Here is an 18,954-nt window from a genome sequence, read left to right on the forward strand (position 1 = left end):
ATTTTATAACATTTTTGTTATCCCCCCCAAAAAAACCCATACCCATTAGTGGTCATTTGCCATTCATCCCTTTCGCCACCAGACTCTGGCAACCACTAATCTACTTTCTGTCTGCATAGTTTTGCCTCTTCTGGAGATTATATTTAAATGGAGCCATATAATATGTGATCCTTTGTGACTGGCTTCTTTCACTTAGCATGATGTTTTCAGGGTTCATCCATGTTCTAGTATATATCAGTACTTCATTCCTTTATGATTGAATAATATTCCATTGTAAGAATATATCATATTTATATATTCACAAATTTTGGTTGTTTCAACTTTTTGGCTATGATGAATATGCTGATATGTACATTCGTGTACAAGTATTTGTGTGGAAATATGTTTCATTCTCTTGAGTATGTACCTAGAAGCAGAATTACTGGGTCACGTGGTAACTCTATGTTTAAAATTTTAAGGAACTGTAAAACTGTTTTCCAAAGCAGCTGCACCATTTTACATTTTCACCAGCAGTGTGCGAGAGTTGCAGTTTCTTCATATCCTTGTCATCACTTATGGTCTTTTTTATTTTAGCCAGCCTACTTGGTGTGAAGTAGTTTCTCATTGTGGTTTGGACTTGCATATCCCTAATAACTAATGATATTGAGCACCTTTTCATGTGCTTATTGGCCATCTGCATAGCTTCTTTGGAGAAATGTCTGTTCAGATTCTTTGCCCATTTTTTTTTAGGTTATTTGTCTTTCTATTTTTGAAGTGTAAGAGTTTTTATATATTCTGTATCAGAAAAAGCCAATTAATTCGCCATGGTTACCAGGAAAACAGGGACTGTTTTCTAAAATGCAGCCAAATTTATGAGCCAAAATGAAAAAGAGGAAAAAGTTTTATCATGCATCTTGTTTTCCAGAACTGGTATATTTAAAAATATATCAATATTCAAACACCAAAAAAAAAGAGTTTTTATATATTCTGGATACAAGTCCCTTATCAGACATATAATTTGAAAAAACTTTCCTCCATTCCATGAATTGTCTTTTTACTTTCTGTATGGTATCCTTTGAAGCACAAAAGTTTTCAATTTTGATGAAGTTCAATTTATTTTTTCTTCTGTCACTTGTGCTTTTGGTGTCATATCTAAGAAACCATTGCCTAATCCAAGTTCTCAAAGATTTACTCCTATGTTTTCTTCTGAGATTTTTATAGTTTCAATTCTTACATTTAGGTCTTTGGTCATTTTGAGTTAATCTTTGTATATGGTGTGAGTAGGGGTCCAACTTCATTCTTTTGCATGCGAATGCCCAGTTGTCCCGGCACCAGTTGTTGGAAAGAGTATTCTTTCTCCATTGAATTGTCTTGGTACTCTTATCAAAAATCAATTGACTATAAATGTAAGGGTTTATTTCTGGGCTTTCAGATCTCTTTCATTGATCTATATGTCTTTTTATATGCCAATACCATACTTTTTTTTTTAAAATTAATTAATTAATTTATTTATTTTTGGCTGTGTTGGGTCTTTGTTTCTGTGCGCAGGCTTTCTCTAGTTGCGGCGAGAGGGGGCTACTCTTCATTGCTGTGTGCAGGCTTCTCATTGTCATGGCCTCTCTTGCTGTGGAGCACAGGCTCTACACGCGCAGGCTCAGTAGTTGTGGCTCATGGGCTTAGTTGCTCCGCGAGCATGTGGGATCTTCCCAGACCAGAGCTCGAACCCGTGTCCTCTGCATTGGCAGGCAGATTCTCAACCACTGCGCCACCAGGGAAGCCCAGTACCATACCATTTTGATTACTGTAACTGTGTAGTAAGTTTTGAAATTAGGAAATGTGAGTCTAACTTTATTCTTTTGTTTTCATCTGTAGAATCTTATAGTCTCATCTCTTTATCACAGTTTTTCTGAAGTTTCACTGTAAGGCATCATGATGAGGGCCTTTTGCATTCATTGTTTGGGACACTAAATAGGCCATTGCAGTGTGGACATACAAGTTCTGTAGGTCTGGGAAATTTTCTTGAATTTTAATTTTGATAATTTCCTCCTCTCTGTTTTCTCTGTTGTCTTTCTGGGTTTTCTATCTGTCAGATGTTGGATGCCCAGGAGTTAGTGTCTAATTTTCCTGTCTTTTCTATCTTACTGCATATCACTTATTTTTGTTCTGCTTTATGGGGTATTTCCTTAATTTCCGTTTTCAACTCTGTTAGTATTTTTTATTTTGCCTATAATATTTTAAATGTCCAAAAGCTCCATCTTGTTCTCTGAATGTTTGTTTTTTTTCAGTCGCACCCAACTCTTGTGTCGTGAATGTGCTATCTCCACGAGGATATTATTGTTTTTTTCAGTCAGTTTTACTGAGGTATAATTTACATTTGGTAAACTGCATCCATTTAAAGTGTATAATTCACAAAGTTTTGACAGTTGTATATACACCTGTGAAACCAAAAACGCAAGATGCAGAACATTTTCATCTCCCTTTAAGACTTCTTATGCCATTTGCAATCCATCGTTCCCTCCATCCTTGGCCCTAAACAATCACATTTTTTGTCACCATAGATTTGTTTTCACTTTCTAGAATTTTATTAAGTGGAATCATATAGTATGTATTTTGTGTGTGTGGCTTTTTCACGCAGCATAATAATTTTGAGATTCATCCACATTGTTTTTAGTATCAGTAGTTTGTTCGTTTCATTGCTGAGTATTTTTCCATTGTGTGGCTATTCTATAATTTGTGTATCTATTCAATTGTTGATAAACATTGGGCCATTTCCAGCTTTTGGCCAATGTAAGCAAAGTTGCTTTAAATATTTGAGTGTAAGTGTTTGTGTAGACATAGGTTTTTATTTCTCTTGGAATGGTCATATTGGAGGTGTATGTTTAACTTTTTAAGAAACTGCCAAACAGTTTTCCAAAGCGGGTGTACCATTTTATATTCCCACCAATTATATGTGAGGGTTCTGTTACACACACCCTCACAGTTCTTGTGTTGTCAGTCTTATTAATCTTAGCCATTCTAATGGATATTTAGTACATCTCATTGAGGTTTCAATTTGCATTTCCCTGAAGATTAATGATATTGAGCATCTTTTCATGTGCTTATTGGCTATTCATACATCTTCCTTTGTGAAGTGTTATCTATTGAAATCTTCTGCCCATTTTTTAAAATTAGCTTTCCATCTTCTTACTATTAAATTGTGAGAATCTTTGTATATTCTAGATACAAGTCCTTATTCACAAATACGTTGCAAATATTTTTTCTAATCGGTGACTTTGCCTTTTCATTTTCTTGGGGGGGGGGGTGCCTTCTAAAGAGCACCTGTTTTTAATTTTGATGAAGTTCAACTTATTTATTATTCTGTGGTTTGTGATTTTTTTGTGTTCTAGGTAAGAAATCTCTGCCTAGCCCAAAGTTACAAAGATTTTCCCTTAGGTCTAACAGATCTGCATACCCTTCTGTGTTTGGAGTTATTCTCAAAAATCTTCATTATTTTGTCCTTCCTTTGTCCCTTATTTCCTAGTTTCATTGCCAGCCAGGAGCCCAGATTCCTTTATGACTTAACATTCCTTTAGTGCTTCTCTCTCATTATTTCTGCACTATAAAGGTTCTCTTCAGCAAAACCATTAGACTGTTGGTTCTAGTGAAAATTCTTACCTTCTGAACTATTCTCACTATTTCTCCTACCTCGAATGTTCTAGTTCTTCATTTACAGTTTGGAGGAACATAAAGGCTTAGCATCTAAGCTCATTCATTCATTTACTCATTGCTTTTCAAGAAAAATCTCTTGAGGGCCCACCAGGGCCCCGGGCCCCAGGGATGGCGCCTACACAGTGTGCCAAGCCTCACCCCTGCAGTGCTTAACAGTCTGGTGCAGAGGGAGGAAATCGACCATGTCATGAGGGGTGTGACAAGTGTGGCAGTTGTCAGGAGGCTGACTTGACAAGGCTTTCCCCTCTGAATTCTTTTTTCTTTTTTTAACATCTTTATTGGAGTATAGTTGCTTTACAACGGTGTGTTAGTTTCTGCTTTATAACAAAGTAAATCAGCTATACGTATACTTAAATCCCCATATCTCCTCCCTCTTGCGTCTCCCTCCCACCCTCCCTATCCCACCCCTCTAGGTGGTCACAAAACACCAAGCTGATCTCCCTCCCCTCTGAATTCTGAGCTAATCTAGAAGTTAGCACTTGGGGCTGACGGGGGCCAAAGGATCAGGTTTGGTAAAGCTGGACCAGAGAATGTGACTTCACTCAAGGCCACACCAGGCTTCCTCTTCCTCCCCCATCCCATGAAACTTCCCACTGGGAAACAGGCAAAGCAGCTGCATAAATATACACCTCCCATCCTCAGGATGGGGAGGGGTGATTACCGCAAGGACAAGACAGGCACCCAGAGGAGAGGACACACCCCACAGGCAGACAGATCCCAAGTGAGCACCAAGGTCAAAGTTACGCTACACACATCATAGGCACCTGTCTCCCCACCTCTGCAGACAGATAAGTGAGTTAAGGGACTAGGGAGGAGGTAAATAGAAGGACAGAAGCCTTTCCCCACAAGACTTCTACAGGAATCCTATTTTATGGACTCAAGCAGCAAATAGCCAAATCATTTCAAAAGCAAAGATTGTAAAAATCCTATAGAAAGAAGTTCTATTTGATATTGTCTGTGGGTACATGGTATGTGGAGAGACCTCTGAAAGTCAGAGTGCTACTCAAAACATGGTCCATGGACCAGCTGCCAGTTGTCACCAGTCAGCGGCAAGATGGGGAGCTGGTGCCAGAATGAAAATCAGCTGATGGTGAAGCACACGCGCAGCGTGTGGCTGACGTCTTTGCTTTGTAGCAGCACTTCCTTGATGAGGGAAGCGGAGTGCTGATTTCTCTTCTGGCACACGTTTCCACCCAGCCGTGAACTGACCCTCTGAGTAGCACTCGCCGGCCTCGTGCTTCAGGATGTCTCCTCCAGCACCCCCCCGGAGATGTGGTGAGGGTACCGGACAGACGGGTGTGCCAAGGCACAGTGAGCCTGACCTCCATCTGTGCCTGGCCAGGTGATCGCCATGATCAAAGGCCTGCAGGTGCTCATGGGCAGGATGGAGAGCGTCTTCAACCAGGCCATCAGGAACACCATCTACGCAGCCCTGCAGGACTTTGCCCAGGTGACCCTGCGTGAGCCCCTCAGGCAGGCAGTGCGGAAGAAGAAGAATGTCCTCATCAGGTGGGTCTTCAGACGACCTTTTTCAGGGGGCACATCCAAAATCGGGGGTGCTGGGTGCAGGCCACAGAGGACGTTCCCAGCTCAGTCAGCTTCCAGGGGAGTGTCTGAACACAAACGGACCTTCCAGTGAGTTCCAGCAAGTCCTATGAGGCCCTTTTAGGAGATTGGACATTTGGGATGGATTAAGCCTCCGTCTCTGGGTTTGGAGCCCATATCCACCACTGTCTAGCTGTGTGAACTTAGTCATGTTACTTACCTTCTCTACACCTCAGTTTCCCTCATTTGTAAACTGTGGATGATGATGGTACCTACTCCATAGGCTGTTGGGATGATGAAATGAGATAATCCGTGTATAGACCTAAGCACACAGCAGCATGGAGTAAGTGTGCAACACATATAAGCTACTATTCAAGTTTTAAATATACAGAGATTTAAATGGACTAATGAAACTGTCCTATAAGCAAAAAGACAAATAGGCATCCTTCACTCAGGTTCTCTCCGACTGTGTGGGCTCAGAGCTGAGTTCCCAGACAGCCAGTGGGCATCAGAATCACTGGGGCACTTGTAAAATGCAGACTTCTGGACTGCATCTCAAATCTGTTAAGCCAACATCCCTGGGGATGGGGCCGTGGACTGAGCATGTTTCACAAGCATGCCAGGAGTTCTAAGGCACGTGGTCCTGGAACACCATGGACTCTAGAAACAGGCTTGCAGTGCCTCTTTTCCAGCTGGTCTGAATCCCGGTTCTTCCTTCCCCAGTGTCCTACAGGCAATTCGGAAAACCATCTGTGACTGGGAGGGAGGCCGAGAGCCCCCCAATGACCCGTGCTTGAGAGGGGAGAAGGACCCCAAAGGTGGATTTGACATCAAGGTGCCCCGGCGTGCCGTGGGGCCCTCCAGCACACAGGTAAGCAGCTCCAGGCACAGGCCAGCTCTGCTGACTCAGAGGCCAGCCAGGCTGTGGTAGGTCATCCTGGCTGGACCATGGGGCAGTGGGGCTGGGGGGTCCTCAGGCAGGAGGGACAGGGTCAAGCGGCTGCTCTAGTCTTATTCTGCCATCTTGTTTTGATATAAGAGGGAGGACCACTGACTTAAGATTCAGGAGACCTGGATTCTAGTCCTAGATACCTGTGTGACCTCGGGCACGTTACACAGATCTCTTTGTGCCTCAGTTGTCTAATCTGGCAAATGGGGGTAATACCAGGACTGGCTATCCTAGCCCTGTGAAGTACAGGTTCCAAAGTATAGGAGAAGTTTAAAGTGGAATCTGTATGCATCTATCCTGTCCCTGTTTAATGAACGCTGACCCCCGCTTCCCCTGTAGTGATGTCCTAGCTTGGGAATTCCCACGTTCTGCCTCTGACTTGCTGTGTGATCTTGGGCAAGTGCCTTGACCTCTCTGAGCTCTGGTTATCTTCTCCGTTAAATGAAAACTTTGGATGAGATCACGTTACTGACAAAACACCGCTTTTGTTATTCCCCGTACCCCCCCCAAAATCACAAGTATCCAAAGCCCCTGACCACTTAGAGAAAGTCTAATAATCAGAGGTATTCAGAGTTGCCAACCGGAGCTTTTTCAACAACGAGAGGTTGTCTGTGGCTTATCCAAAGTAGTCGTTAAAATTACAGAAAAAAAAAAGTAAAGAACCTAGGCATCTCAGTTAAATCCTTGCCACCTACTTAAGGATAAATAGTTTCTGGTAGGCTTTTTGAGGTATTGAAAAAAAGCATATGGGCCCATTACAGCTCTTAAAGGTCTTACAGGCCCCGAAAGCCCCAGGCTGGGAACTCCTGCTTCACATGACCTTTAAACCTCTCTCATCTCTGAAATCCTGATTCCTTGAATCATCTGAGATGAGCCATCTGAGGCCCACCCCTGACGCTTCTCACTGTGTGTGTGTCTGTGTCTGGCACGGGGTGGGAGCAGGGAGGCGGCACCGGGGTGAGCTGGTTCTCAGCACTGGCGTCGTAGCTGCCCTTGGCCCGCAGCCCGCAGACCCCTTTGCACTTATCTTGCCTGCTCGAGAGACGTGGAACTTCTCAAGGAAGCTTCTACAAATGGTTCTGTGTCATGCCAAGGGCCAGAGACCTTTCCAGTCCAGAATGGCCTGGAGGGGCTGAGCAGGGCTTCTGGGTGTTGCTTCCGGGCGAGGCAAAAGAGAAACTGGAAAGGAGGAGGTCGCAAAAGGGGGCCAACAGGCAGAGAATGAGAGAGGGGTGGGGGGCAGGGAGGGAGAACGCAGTATTTATAAAGATAATATGAGAGGGAGTGTCACCAACAGTTAGGCCCCCCCGACACCCCCAAGTCATGTTAGGGTGGCACAGACGCACTTGATAGACTCCTAGACAGTCAGCTTGGAAGAGCCCTTAGAGACAAACTAGTCCCAAACTAGTTCCTCCCCCTATTTTGCAGATGGGGAAACTGAGGTCCAGAGAGGGGAAGTGACTTGTCCAAGTCACAAGGTGAGTTTAGATGGAGGTGGGACGAGAACCAGGTCTCCTGACTCCCACCCTGGGGCTCTGTTAGGGCCTTGGGAGCACAGTAGACATGGCATCTGGCAGAGCTGGGAGGTGACTGTTCCGGTGAATTAAATGCTTTGTTTAATAAAAGTAGGTGGGGAAAACGTTTCCCCTCTTAGGGCTGAAATGGATTTTCGAATAGTTAGAATTTGGTACCAATCAGTCGACACCCGCACAGACTGGATTGAAGACTCCTTTCTTGGAGGACTCCAAAGGCCATCATTAGAGCAGTGCCTCTCGAGTCTTAGGGATGGTCAGCCGTGCCCACCGACAGGGTTGCAGAGGGTGGGCTGTCTGATAAACCCGCAGCTCCGTAGTTCCTTCACCACAAAGGAAAGTGCTGTGCCAGGGATGGCGTGCCACTCCTTTCTGTGGCCGTGCTGCCCAGCCCAGGCCAGGCGCGTGGTGGGTGTGGTCCTAGAGAAGATCAGAGGCGGCCAGGATGGACGTGGTGGCAGAGGGAGGTTGGAGCATCTCAGAGGTGGTCGGCAGGTGGCCTCTAGCAGTCGTGGCGGCTTTCCCACCGTATACAATACCTCTTGCTTTTCTCTCTCTCTCTCTCTCTTCTCTCTCTCCCTCTTCCCTGTCTCTCCTGCCCTCCCATTCCCTCCTCCTCTCTCCTATCTATGTCTTAGGCCTGCCAGTGGTCCCCGCGGGCTTTGTTTCACCCCACTGGTGGCACACAGGGCCGAAGAGGCTGCCGATCCCTGGTATAACACCGCCTGGCTGGGTTGGTTGGGTACCCTTCTCCAGGAGGCAGCAGGAATGGACTAGGCTGGCTGCTCACGGCCCCTTCCAGCCCTAAGATTCAAAGACACATGATGTGGAAAGATGTAGATTAGCACTTGCGCCCTTTGCACTTAAGGCCCTCTGTAAGCAGGAGTTAATTGTCTAGTAGGCCTCCTGTGTAAGTACCGATCTTCACCTGCTTTCCACCCAGCATTTCGGCAAGCTGTACCATGCAGCGGATGCCTGCAGAGGCGCTGTCCCTCGGTCTTGAGGGTCGGAAACCTGAGGTGGTGGGGGGCTTGCTCTGACCCTACCCCATTTCACAGTTCCTTGGAACGTCAGAGCTGAAAGGGACTGGTTGGAGAAAGCATCTGGTGCAACCTCCTCACGTTAGCAGATAAGAAAACTGAGGCCCAGAGTGGGACTTTGTTGCCCAAGGTCACACAGCAAGTCAGGGGCGTACCTAGCCTTGAACCCCATTCTTTTGACTCTGAGTCCAGTGCTCCACCCCTGGTGCCACCGTGGCTGTCCAGTAGAGCAGGGAGCGACTCCAGGGTGACGTGGAATGAGGTTCTCCTCTGATGCCCACGCCCTTGGCCAAGCAGAGCAGGCAGGACCCTGGGCCTTGAAAGACCTGGTATTACCAGGTCCTCCTACCCGGGAGGCCGCCAGCCCCAGGCAGAACATCCTGCCAGGCTGGCCAGTCTCCCTCTTGAAGGTTACACATTCCAAATTTACTTCTCCAACCCTAAACTGGTGCTTCCTTAAGACAGTGCTTTTTAAGGGCAGATATCTTCAGAAAAAAAGAATAGAAGCACAGCACAAAGCAACCTTTTCCCTTGGACGGAGGGCCAGCCCCTGACCTTCCCATCTTCCTTTCTTTTTCAAGCTGTACATGGTGCGGACCATGCTTGAATCGCTCATCGCAGACAAAAGCGGCTCCAAGAAGACCCTGCGGAGCAGCCTGGACGGACCCATCGTCCTCGCCATAGAGGACTTCCACAAGCAGTCCTTCTTCTTCACCCACCTGCTCAACATCAGTGGTGAGCCGCCCTGTCGGGGGCAGGGGGAGGGCTCCCAGGAACTAGAGCGGCTAAGGCTGTCGGGCCAGAAGTTGCAAAGAGACGTGATCATCTACCCAAAGGGGCACATTTTGCCACCAAAGAAAAAAGGCACACTTTCCAGTAGACTCTGGGAAAGGCCAGGCTCAGTCCAGCTATTCTGACTCAGCTAAATCTGGTAGATATTTGTAGCTAATTTGTTACGAAGTTCCCAGTAAAGCGAGATCACAAACAGGTGACACCCTCAGACACACGCAGGGACCAGGTCAGCCTTTTGCTTTTAAGCAGCAGCTCTGAGCTGATTAGTGCCCGTTGCTCCTAACAAAGGCGGCTCCCGGACTGCACCTGGATCCCAAGTCCCCCGCTCCACCTCTCCTGTCGGTGGGATGCATGTGCAGGTGGGACAGGGGTGGGGAGTGGAGGGAGAGCAGCATCCCAGGGTCCTGGGAGGTTGGTATTGAAAAGAGTGATCTTAAACAGCCCAAACTTCTCCATAGGGAGCAGCCTAGGAAGGGTCTTCAAGACCTCTGTAAGGGATCCATAATTATCACAAGCAAGGGTCATGGCATGGCTGCAGTCCAGTTAAAAGCGGGCACCCGTAGATCTGTCTTGACACTTACAGCAAGCACACTTTGACACTTAGATAGCATGTTTTCAGGATGGCTTTGTAAGGACACGATGGAAATTGTAGGGGCATCTAAAGCTCTAAAACATCACTGCCCCCCGCCACACACACACCCACACACCCACACCCACACACACACCCACACACACACACACACACACTGCTGGGTGAACAAACACTGTCTTCTATTTTTTTTTTAATTTTTTTGGCCACACTGCGCAGCTTGCGGGATCTTAGTTCTCCGACCAGGGATTGAACCCACGCCCTTGGCAGTGAAAGCATGGGATCCTAACCACTGGACCACCAGGGAATTCCCCAAACACTGTCTTCTAAATAGACGTTAGGCTGGTCTTCAGGTACAGGAGAGCAGGGTCTACTGATCGAGTCATATTCGTGAGTACCTGCTCTGTACCTAGCACAATGAAAGAAGAATAAAAGTTTAAAAAAACCCAGTAAGAACTAAGATCTTCGGGTGCTTCCCATGTGTAACCCAAGGCTCTCTCCCTTATGCTTCCAGAAGCCCTGCAGCAGTGTTGCGACCTCTCCCAGCTCTGGTTCCGAGAATTCTTCCTGGAGTTAACCATGGGCCGGCGAATCCAGTTCCCTATTGAGATGTCCATGCCCTGGATTCTAACAGACCATATCCTGGAAACCAAAGAACCTTCCATGATGGAGTAAGAGGCAGGGTTGGGCCAGGAAGGAGGTTCCCGAGGTGCAGGTAGAGGGCAGTTTGCCAGCCAGCGAGCCCTGTTCTTTCCAGAACTTTCCAGATGAGGCAGTGTGCCCCACCCAGGATCAAGTCACCACCAGATGTGACTCAGCCTTGCAGAAAGGTTCAGAAATCTACCAGCCCAACTGCCCTTCCCAGACCTTGTGAGTCTCATAACAGCCACGCTGGGAAAATTATCATCTCTTGGGGTAGGGAAGCTAATGGCCTTAACGGCCACCCGATTTCTTTTAGTCCCAGACTAATTTTTTTCAGGCCTTGCATTTATTAACATCATGGACTTTGATTTCTGTGGGCAGACAGTAAAGTAAGTCATTCCTAAGTGGAGGCTGGAAACATCCTAGACCCTGAAAGGGTCTCTTTTTCCTAACTCTGAATTTGTTCACCCAACTGTTCATATTTCCTAAGCAAGTTTAAATCTGCCTGCCTTAAGAGAGATCATTAGTGAGCTACTGGCCGTTGTTTTTCCCTCTTCAGATACGTCCTCTACCCTTTGGATCTGTACAACGACAGCGCCTACTATGCTCTGACTAAGTTTAAAAAGCAGTTCCTGTACGATGAGATCGAAGCTGAGGCAAGTGATTGCTTCTCCTTTTGTTCTTATAATCGTGTTCCAAGAGTCTGGACTTTTCAGATCTCTAGCTGGGCACAAAGTGGGGTGTCTTAGTCCATTTGGGCTGCTATAATGAAATACCACAGACTGCGGGGCTTATAAACAACAGAAATGTATTTCTCACAGTTCTGGAGGCTAGAAGTCTGAGATCAGGGTGCCAACCTGGTCAGGGGAGGGCCCTCTTCTGGGTCCCAGGCTTCTTGCCGTGTCCTTATGTGGTGGACGGGGCCAGGGAGCTCTCTGGGTCTCTTTTATAAGAGCACTGATCCCATTCATGAAGGCTCCATCCTCATGACCTCATCACCTCCCAAAGGCCCCACCTCCTAATTCCATCACCTTTGGGGGTTAGGATTTCAACACATGAATTTTGGGGGGGACACAAACATTCAGACCATAGCATGGGAGTTCAGTGACTTGCTTTGGAGACTGATCTTTATAAACATCATGATCATCAAAAGGGACCTAGAACAGGATAATAGTCTTTCTTTTTCAGATGTTTAGGGATGGCAAACGTTAGAACTGCATGGGTAAAATTAACTTCTAATGGGTCTTTTACAGTTGGATTAATTGGCTAATAATAATAACAGTAATGCTACCTATCAATTATTATATGTTTACCGTTTGCCAGGTATAGTACTAAGCACTTTATGGACATTTTAAATAATCTTTACAGTAATTTAAGAAGTGTATGCTACTATTTTACAGATAGTAAATCTTAGAGTGTTCAACTATCCTTACCCCCACATCACACAGCTTACAGAGTCTCATTCTAGTACTGGTAGGATGGAAATAGCCATCCTCTCACCTATGAAGCTGTTGAATAGTCGCTCAATGGCTTTATTTCTGAAATCGTCAGGAAAGGCTGGGATATGCTGCAGTTACAGACAATCACACGTTCTTAGCAGCTTGGGACCAAAGGTTCATTTCTCCATTGCATGTTGGCTGGGGGCTCTGTTCTATGTACTCTTTAATCTGGGATATTCACTAGCTGCCCTGACAGGGGGACGTGTCAGGGTGAATCATACTCCGATACTTAAAGCTTCCACCTGGAAGTGACACATGTCATTGGTCAAAGCAAGTCTCATGGCAGTGCCTCCTTTCAAAGAGGAGCGAGGAAGTGCAGTCCTACCATGGGCCGGCAAGGACCAGAAACAGGGCATCAGCAGCCCTAAGGGCTATGAAATATCTCAATTTTGTCATCTGGAAATTGGAATGAGAGTCTCTGCTCCACCTAAGTACATGGGATTATATAAATGTAGAATGAGGTCAATTGTCACACAAATATAAGGCATTCTTATTTATAAAGGAAAGACGTAAGTGTTTTAGGACAAGCGTTACCACCAAATTAGTTTGAAAGTTTATGTATTTCAAAGAAAATCTAGTAGAGATGCTGCTTTCTTTCTAAATCTTCCAGTTGCTATGGGAGTTGAAAACCTTGATGGACCCCAATGCAAATCTATCCTGTTTGTCTCCTGAGCAGTACACAAACTTGGAAAGAAAGATTCCAGTAGACAAGTTAATTGGTTGCATCTCAGCTTGGACAGGTCCATTTTCCGATAAGATTTTAGACAGTCATGTTCTCCAACAGGTTGAAAACAAAAAATCTAGAGTGTCATATGTCCAAGTGACATTTTAAAAATAAATGTCAAGAAAGCACACAGACAAGCCCTGGGTAACACTGGAGGCCATGGAGCAGAAGTATAAATTGAGACCCCGAGCTCATGGCCTGCCCCCCTTTCTCTTCCCACCTTCAGACTCTGTTCTGAACCAGGAAGGGCCTGTGTGGATACACAAGCTTTGTCTCCCTCCTGTGCCCCAAAACGATGGCCCCTTGGCCAACCCCAGGCCCTAGGGGTGCACACACCTGCAGTGCAATCCACCCTCAGGGAGGAACCCAGGGAAAAGAGCACACAGGGCCTGGAAGGGACTTGGGCTATTTGGGCAAGAATATTCAAAGCTGGTTATAGAAGGAGGGCATGAGTTGGGCACCCTGCCCTGTATCCTACGGGTCCTTTGCCTGAAGGAGGGCCCCTTAGGGATCCTTGAAGCTCAGACTCCAGGGCAGAGGCCTTGGTTACCTGCATATGAGGACAACACTGCACACAGCACTGTGTTTTTATGTTCAGAATAACATTTAGTGTGTAAAATAAAAGATACGAAAGCTCTTTTTTTTTTTTTGAACATCTTTATTGAAGTATAATTGCCTTACAATAGTGTGTTAGCTTCTGCTTTATAACAAAGTGAATCAGTTATACATATACAATATGTTCCCATTTCTCTTCCCTCTTGCATCTCCCTCCCTCCCACCCTCCCCATCCGACCCCTCTAGGTGGTCACAAAGCACCGAGCTGATCTCCCTGTGCTATGCGGCTGCTTCCCACTAGCTATCTATTTTACATTTGGTAGTGTATATATGTCCATGACACTCTCTTACCCTGTCACATCTCACCCCACCCCCTCCCCATATCCTCAAGTCCATTCTCTAGTAGGTCTGTGTCTTTATTCCCGTCTTGCCACTAGGTTCTTCATGGCCTTTTTTTTTTTTCCTTAGATTCCATATATATGTGTTAGCATACTGTATTTGTTTTTCTCTTTCTGACTTACTTCACTCTGTATGACAGACTCTAACTCCATCCACCTCATTACAAATACCTCCATTTCATTTCTTTTTATGGCTGAGTAATATTCCATTGTATATATGTGCCACATCTTCTTTATCCATTCGTCTGTCGATGGACATTTAGGTTGCTTCCAGGTCCTGGCTATTGTAAATAGAGCTGCAATGAACATTGTGGTACATGACACTTTTTGACCTATGGTTTTCTCAGGGTATATGCCCAGTAGTGGGATTGCTGGGTCGTATGGTAGTTCTATTTGTAGTTTTTTAAGGAACCTCCATACTGTTCTCCATAGTGGCTGTATCAATTTACATTCCCACCAACAGTGCAAGAGTGTTCCCTTTCCTCCACACCCTCTCCAGCATTTATTGTTTCTAGATTTTTTGATGATGGCCATTCTGACCGGTGTGAGATGATATCTCATTGTAGTTTTGATTTGCATTTCTCTAATGATTAATGATGTTGAGCATTCTTTCATGTGTCTGTAGGCCATCTGTATATCTTCTTTGGAGAAATGTCTATTTAGGTCTTCTGCCCATTTTTGGATTGGGTTGTTCGTTTTTTTGTTATTGAGCTGCATGAGCTGCTTGTAAATCTTGGAGATTAATCCTTTGTCAGTTGCTTCATTTGCAACTATTTTCTCCCATTCTAAGGGTTGTCTTTTGGTCTTGTTTATGGTTTCCTTTGCTGTGCAAAAGCTTTTAAGTTTCATTAGGTCCCATTTGTTTATTTGTGTTCTTATTTCCATTTCTCTGGGAGCTGGGTCAAAAAGAATCTTGCTGTGATGTATGTCATAGAGTGTTCTGCCTATGTTTTCCTCTAAGAGTTTGATAGTGTCTGGCCTTACACTTAGGTCTTTAATCCATTTTGAGTTTATTTTTGTGCATGGTGTCAGGGAGTGTTCTAATTTCATACTTTTACATGTACCTGTCCAATTTTCCCAGCACCACTTATTGAAGAGGCTGTCTTTTCTCCACTGTATATGCTTGCCTCCTTTATCAAAGATAAGGTGACCATATGTGTGTGGGTTTATCTCTGGGCTTTCTATCCTGTTCCATTGATCTATATTTCTGTTTTTGTGCCAGTACCAAACTGTCTTGATTACTGAAGCTTTGTAGTATAGTCTGAAGTCAGAGAGCCTGATTCCCCCAGCTCCATTTTTCGTTCTCAAGATTGCTTTGGCTATTCGGGGTCTTTTGTGTTTCCATACAAATTGTGAAATTTTTTGTTCTAGTTCTGTGAAAAATGCCAGTGGTAGTTTGATAGGGATTGCATTGAATCTGTAGATTGCTTTGGGTAGTAGAGTCATTTTCACAATGTTGATTCTTCCAATCCAGGAACATGGTATATCTCTCCATCTATTTGTATCATCTTTAATTTCTTTCATCAGTGTCTTATAATTTTCTGCATACAGGTCTTTTGTCTCCTTAGGTAGGTTTATTCCTAGATATCTTATTCTTTTTGTTGCAATGGTAAACGGGAGTGTTTTCTTAATTTCACTTTCAGATTTTTCGTCATTAGTGTATAGAAATGCAAGAGATTTCTGTGCATTAATTTTGTATCCTGCTACATTACCAAATTCATTGATTAGCTCTAGGAGTTTTCTGGTAGCCTCTTTAGGATTCTCTATGTATAGTATCATGTCATCTGCAAACAGTGACAGCTTTACTTCTTCTTTTCCGATTTGGATTCCTTTTATTTCTTTGTCTTCTCTGATTGCTGTGGCTAACACTTCCAAAACTATGTTGAATAATAGTGGTGAGAGTGGGCAGCCTTGTCTTGTTCCTGATCTTAGTGGAAATGGTTTCAGTTTTTCACCATTGAGGACAATGTTGGCTGTGGGTTTGTCATATATGGCCTTTATTATGTTGAGGAAAGTTCCCTCTATGCCTACTTTCTGCAGGGCTTTTATCATAAATGGGTGTTGAATTTTGTCGAAAGCTTTCTCTGCATCTATTGAGATGATCATATGGTTTTTCTCCTTCAATTTGTTAATATGGTGTATCACATTGATTGATTTGCGTATATTGAAGAATCCTTGCATTCCTGGGATAAACCCCACTTGATCATGGTGTATGATCCTTTTAATGTGCTGTTGGATTCTGTTTGCTAGTATTTTGTTGAGGATTTTTGCATCTATGTTCATCAGTGATATTGGCCTGTAGTTTTCTTTCTTTGTGACATCTTTGTCTGGTTTTGGTATCAGGGTGATGGTGGCCTCGTAGAATGAGTTTGGGAGTGTTCCTCCCTCTGCAATATTTTGGAAGAGTTTGAGAAGGATCGGTGTTAGCTCTTCTCTAAATGTTTGATAGAATTCACCTGTGAAGCCATCTGGTCCTGGTCTTTTGTTTGTTGGAAGGTTTTTAATCACAGTTTCAATTTCAGTGCTTGTGATTGGTCTGTTCATATTTTCTATTTCTTCCTGGTTCAGTCTCGGCAGTTTGTGCATTTCTAAGAATCTGTCCATTTCTTCCAGGTTGTCCATTTTATTGGCATAGAGTTGCTTGTAGTAATCTCTCATGATCTTTTGTATTTCTGCAGTGTCAGTGGTTATTTCTCCTTTTTCATTTCTAATTCTACTGATCTGAGTCTTCTCCCTTTTTCTCTTGATGAGTCTGGCTAATGGTTTATCAATTTTGTTTATCTTCTCAAAGAACCAGCTTTTAGTTTCATTGATTTTTGCTATTGTTTCCTTCATTTCTTTTTCATTTATTTCTGACCTGATCTTTATAATTTCTTTCCTTCTGCTGGCTTTGGGGTTTTTTTGTTCTTCTTTCTCTAATTGCTTTAGGTGCAAGGTTAGGTTGTTTATTCGAGATGTTTCCTGTTTCTTGAGGTAGGCTTGTATTGCTATAAACTTCCCTCTTAGCACTGCTTTTGCTGCGTCCCATAGGTTTTGGGTCGTCGTATCTCCATTGTCATTTATTTCTAGGTATTTTTTGATTTCCCCTTTGATTTCTTCAGTAATCACTTCGTTATTAAGTAATGTATTGTGTAGCCTCCATGTGTTTGTATTTTTTACAGATCTTTTCCTGTAATTGATATCTAGTCTCATAGCGTTGTGGTCGGAAAAGATACTTGATACGATTTCAATTTTCTTAAATTTACCAAGGTTTGATTTGTGACCCAAGATATGATCTATCCTGGAGAATGTTCCATGAGCACTTGAGAAAAATGTGTATTCTGTTGTTTTTGGGTGGAATGTCCTATAAATATCAATTAAGTCCATCTTGTTTAATGTATCATTTAAAGCTTGTGTTTCCTTATTTATTTTCATTTTGGATGATCTGTCCATTGGTGAAAGTGGGGTGTTAAAGTCCCCTACTATGATTGTGTTGCTGTCGATTTCTCCTTTTATGGCTGTTAGTACTTGCCTTATGTATTGAGGTGCTCCTATGTTGGGTGCATAAATATTTACAATTGTTATACCTTCCTCTTGGATCGATCCCTTGATCATTATATAGTGTCCTTCTTTGTCTCTTGTAATAGTCTTTATTTTAAAGTCTATTTTGTCTGATATGAGAATTGCTACTCCAGCTTTCTTTTGATTTCCATTTGCATGGAATATCTTTTTCCATCCCCTCACTTTCAGTCTGTATGTGTCTCTAGGTCTGAAGTGGGTCTCTTGTAGACAGCATATATATGGGTCTTGTTTTTGTATCCATTCAGCCAGCCTGTGTCTTTTGGTGGGAGCATTTAATCCATTTACATTCAAGGTAATTATCGATATGTATGTTCCTATTCCCATTTTCTTAAATGTTTTGGGTTTGTTATTGTAGGTGTTTTCCTTCTCTTGTGTTTCTTGCCTAGAGAAGTTCCTTTAGCATTTGTTGTAAAGCTGGTTTGGTAGTGCTGAACTCTCTCAGCTTTTGCTTGTCTGTAAAGGTTTTAATTTCTCCATCACATTTGAATGAGATCCTTGCTGGGTAGAGTAATCTTGGTTGTAGGTTCTTCTCCTTCATCACTTTAAGTATATCCTGCCACTCCCTTCTGGCTTGCAGAGTTTCTGCTGAAAGATCAGATGTTAACCTTATGGGGATTCCCTTGTGTGTTATTTGGTTTTTTTCCCTTGCTGCCTTTAATATGTTTTCCTTATATTTAATTTTTGACAGTTTGATTAATATGTGTCTTGGCGTGTTTCTCCTTGGGTTTATCCTGTATGGGACTCTCTGTGCTTCCAGGACTTGATTAACTATTTCCTTTCCCATATTAGGGAAGTTTTCAACTATAATCTCTTCAAATATTTTCTCAGTCCCTTTCTTTTTCTCTTCTTCTTCTGGGACCCCTATAATTCGAATGTTGGTGCGTTTAATGCTGTCCCAGAGGTCTCTGAGACTGTCCTCAGTTCTTTTCATTCTTTTTTCTTTATCCTGCTCTGCAGTAGTTATTTCCACCATTTTATCTTCCAGGTCACTTATCCTTTCTTCTGCCTCAGTTATTCTGCTATTGATCCCATCTAGAGTATTTTTAATTTCATTTATTGTGTTTTTCATCATTGCTTGATTCCTCTTTAGTTCTTCTACGTCCTTGTTAAATGCTTCTTGCATTTTGTCTATTCTATTTCCAAGATTTTGGATCATCCTTACTATCATTATTCTGAATTCTTTTTCAGGTAGACTACCTATTTCCTCTTCATTTGTTAAGTCTAGTGTGTTTTGACCCTGCTCCTTCATCTGCTGTGTGTTTTTCTGTCGTCTCATTTTGCTTATCTTACTGTGTTTGGGGTCTCCTTATCACAGGTTGCAGGTTTGTAGTTCCCGTTGTTTTTGGTATCTGTCCCCAGTGGCTAAGGTTGGTTCAGTGGGTTGTGTAGGCTTCCTGGTGGAGGGAACTAGTGCCTGAGCTCTGGTGGATGAGGCTGGATC

General features: G+C 43.7%; 1 protein-coding gene across 2 annotated transcripts in view; it reads left to right on the forward strand.

Annotated features, from left to right (window-relative positions):
* The window catches only part of CYFIP2 (cytoplasmic FMR1 interacting protein 2), a 135,554-nt gene that overhangs the window by 45,497 nt on the left and 71,103 nt on the right, over positions 1–18,954 (forward strand). For both annotated transcript variants that reach the window (XM_059917585.1, XM_059917586.1), the window contains exons 14-18: positions 5,030–5,196; positions 5,956–6,103; positions 9,335–9,488; positions 10,649–10,805; positions 11,336–11,432. In XM_059917585.1, the coding sequence (XP_059773568.1) occupies positions 5,030–5,196; positions 5,956–6,103; positions 9,335–9,488; positions 10,649–10,805; positions 11,336–11,432 (723 nt within the window). The remainder of the gene's footprint in view (positions 1–5,029; positions 5,197–5,955; positions 6,104–9,334; positions 9,489–10,648; positions 10,806–11,335; positions 11,433–18,954) is intronic.

This window comes from Balaenoptera ricei, chromosome 3 (genome assembly GCF_028023285.1).
Source record: "Balaenoptera ricei isolate mBalRic1 chromosome 3, mBalRic1.hap2, whole genome shotgun sequence".
NCBI classification, from domain to species: Eukaryota; Metazoa; Chordata; class Mammalia; order Artiodactyla; family Balaenopteridae; genus Balaenoptera; species Balaenoptera ricei.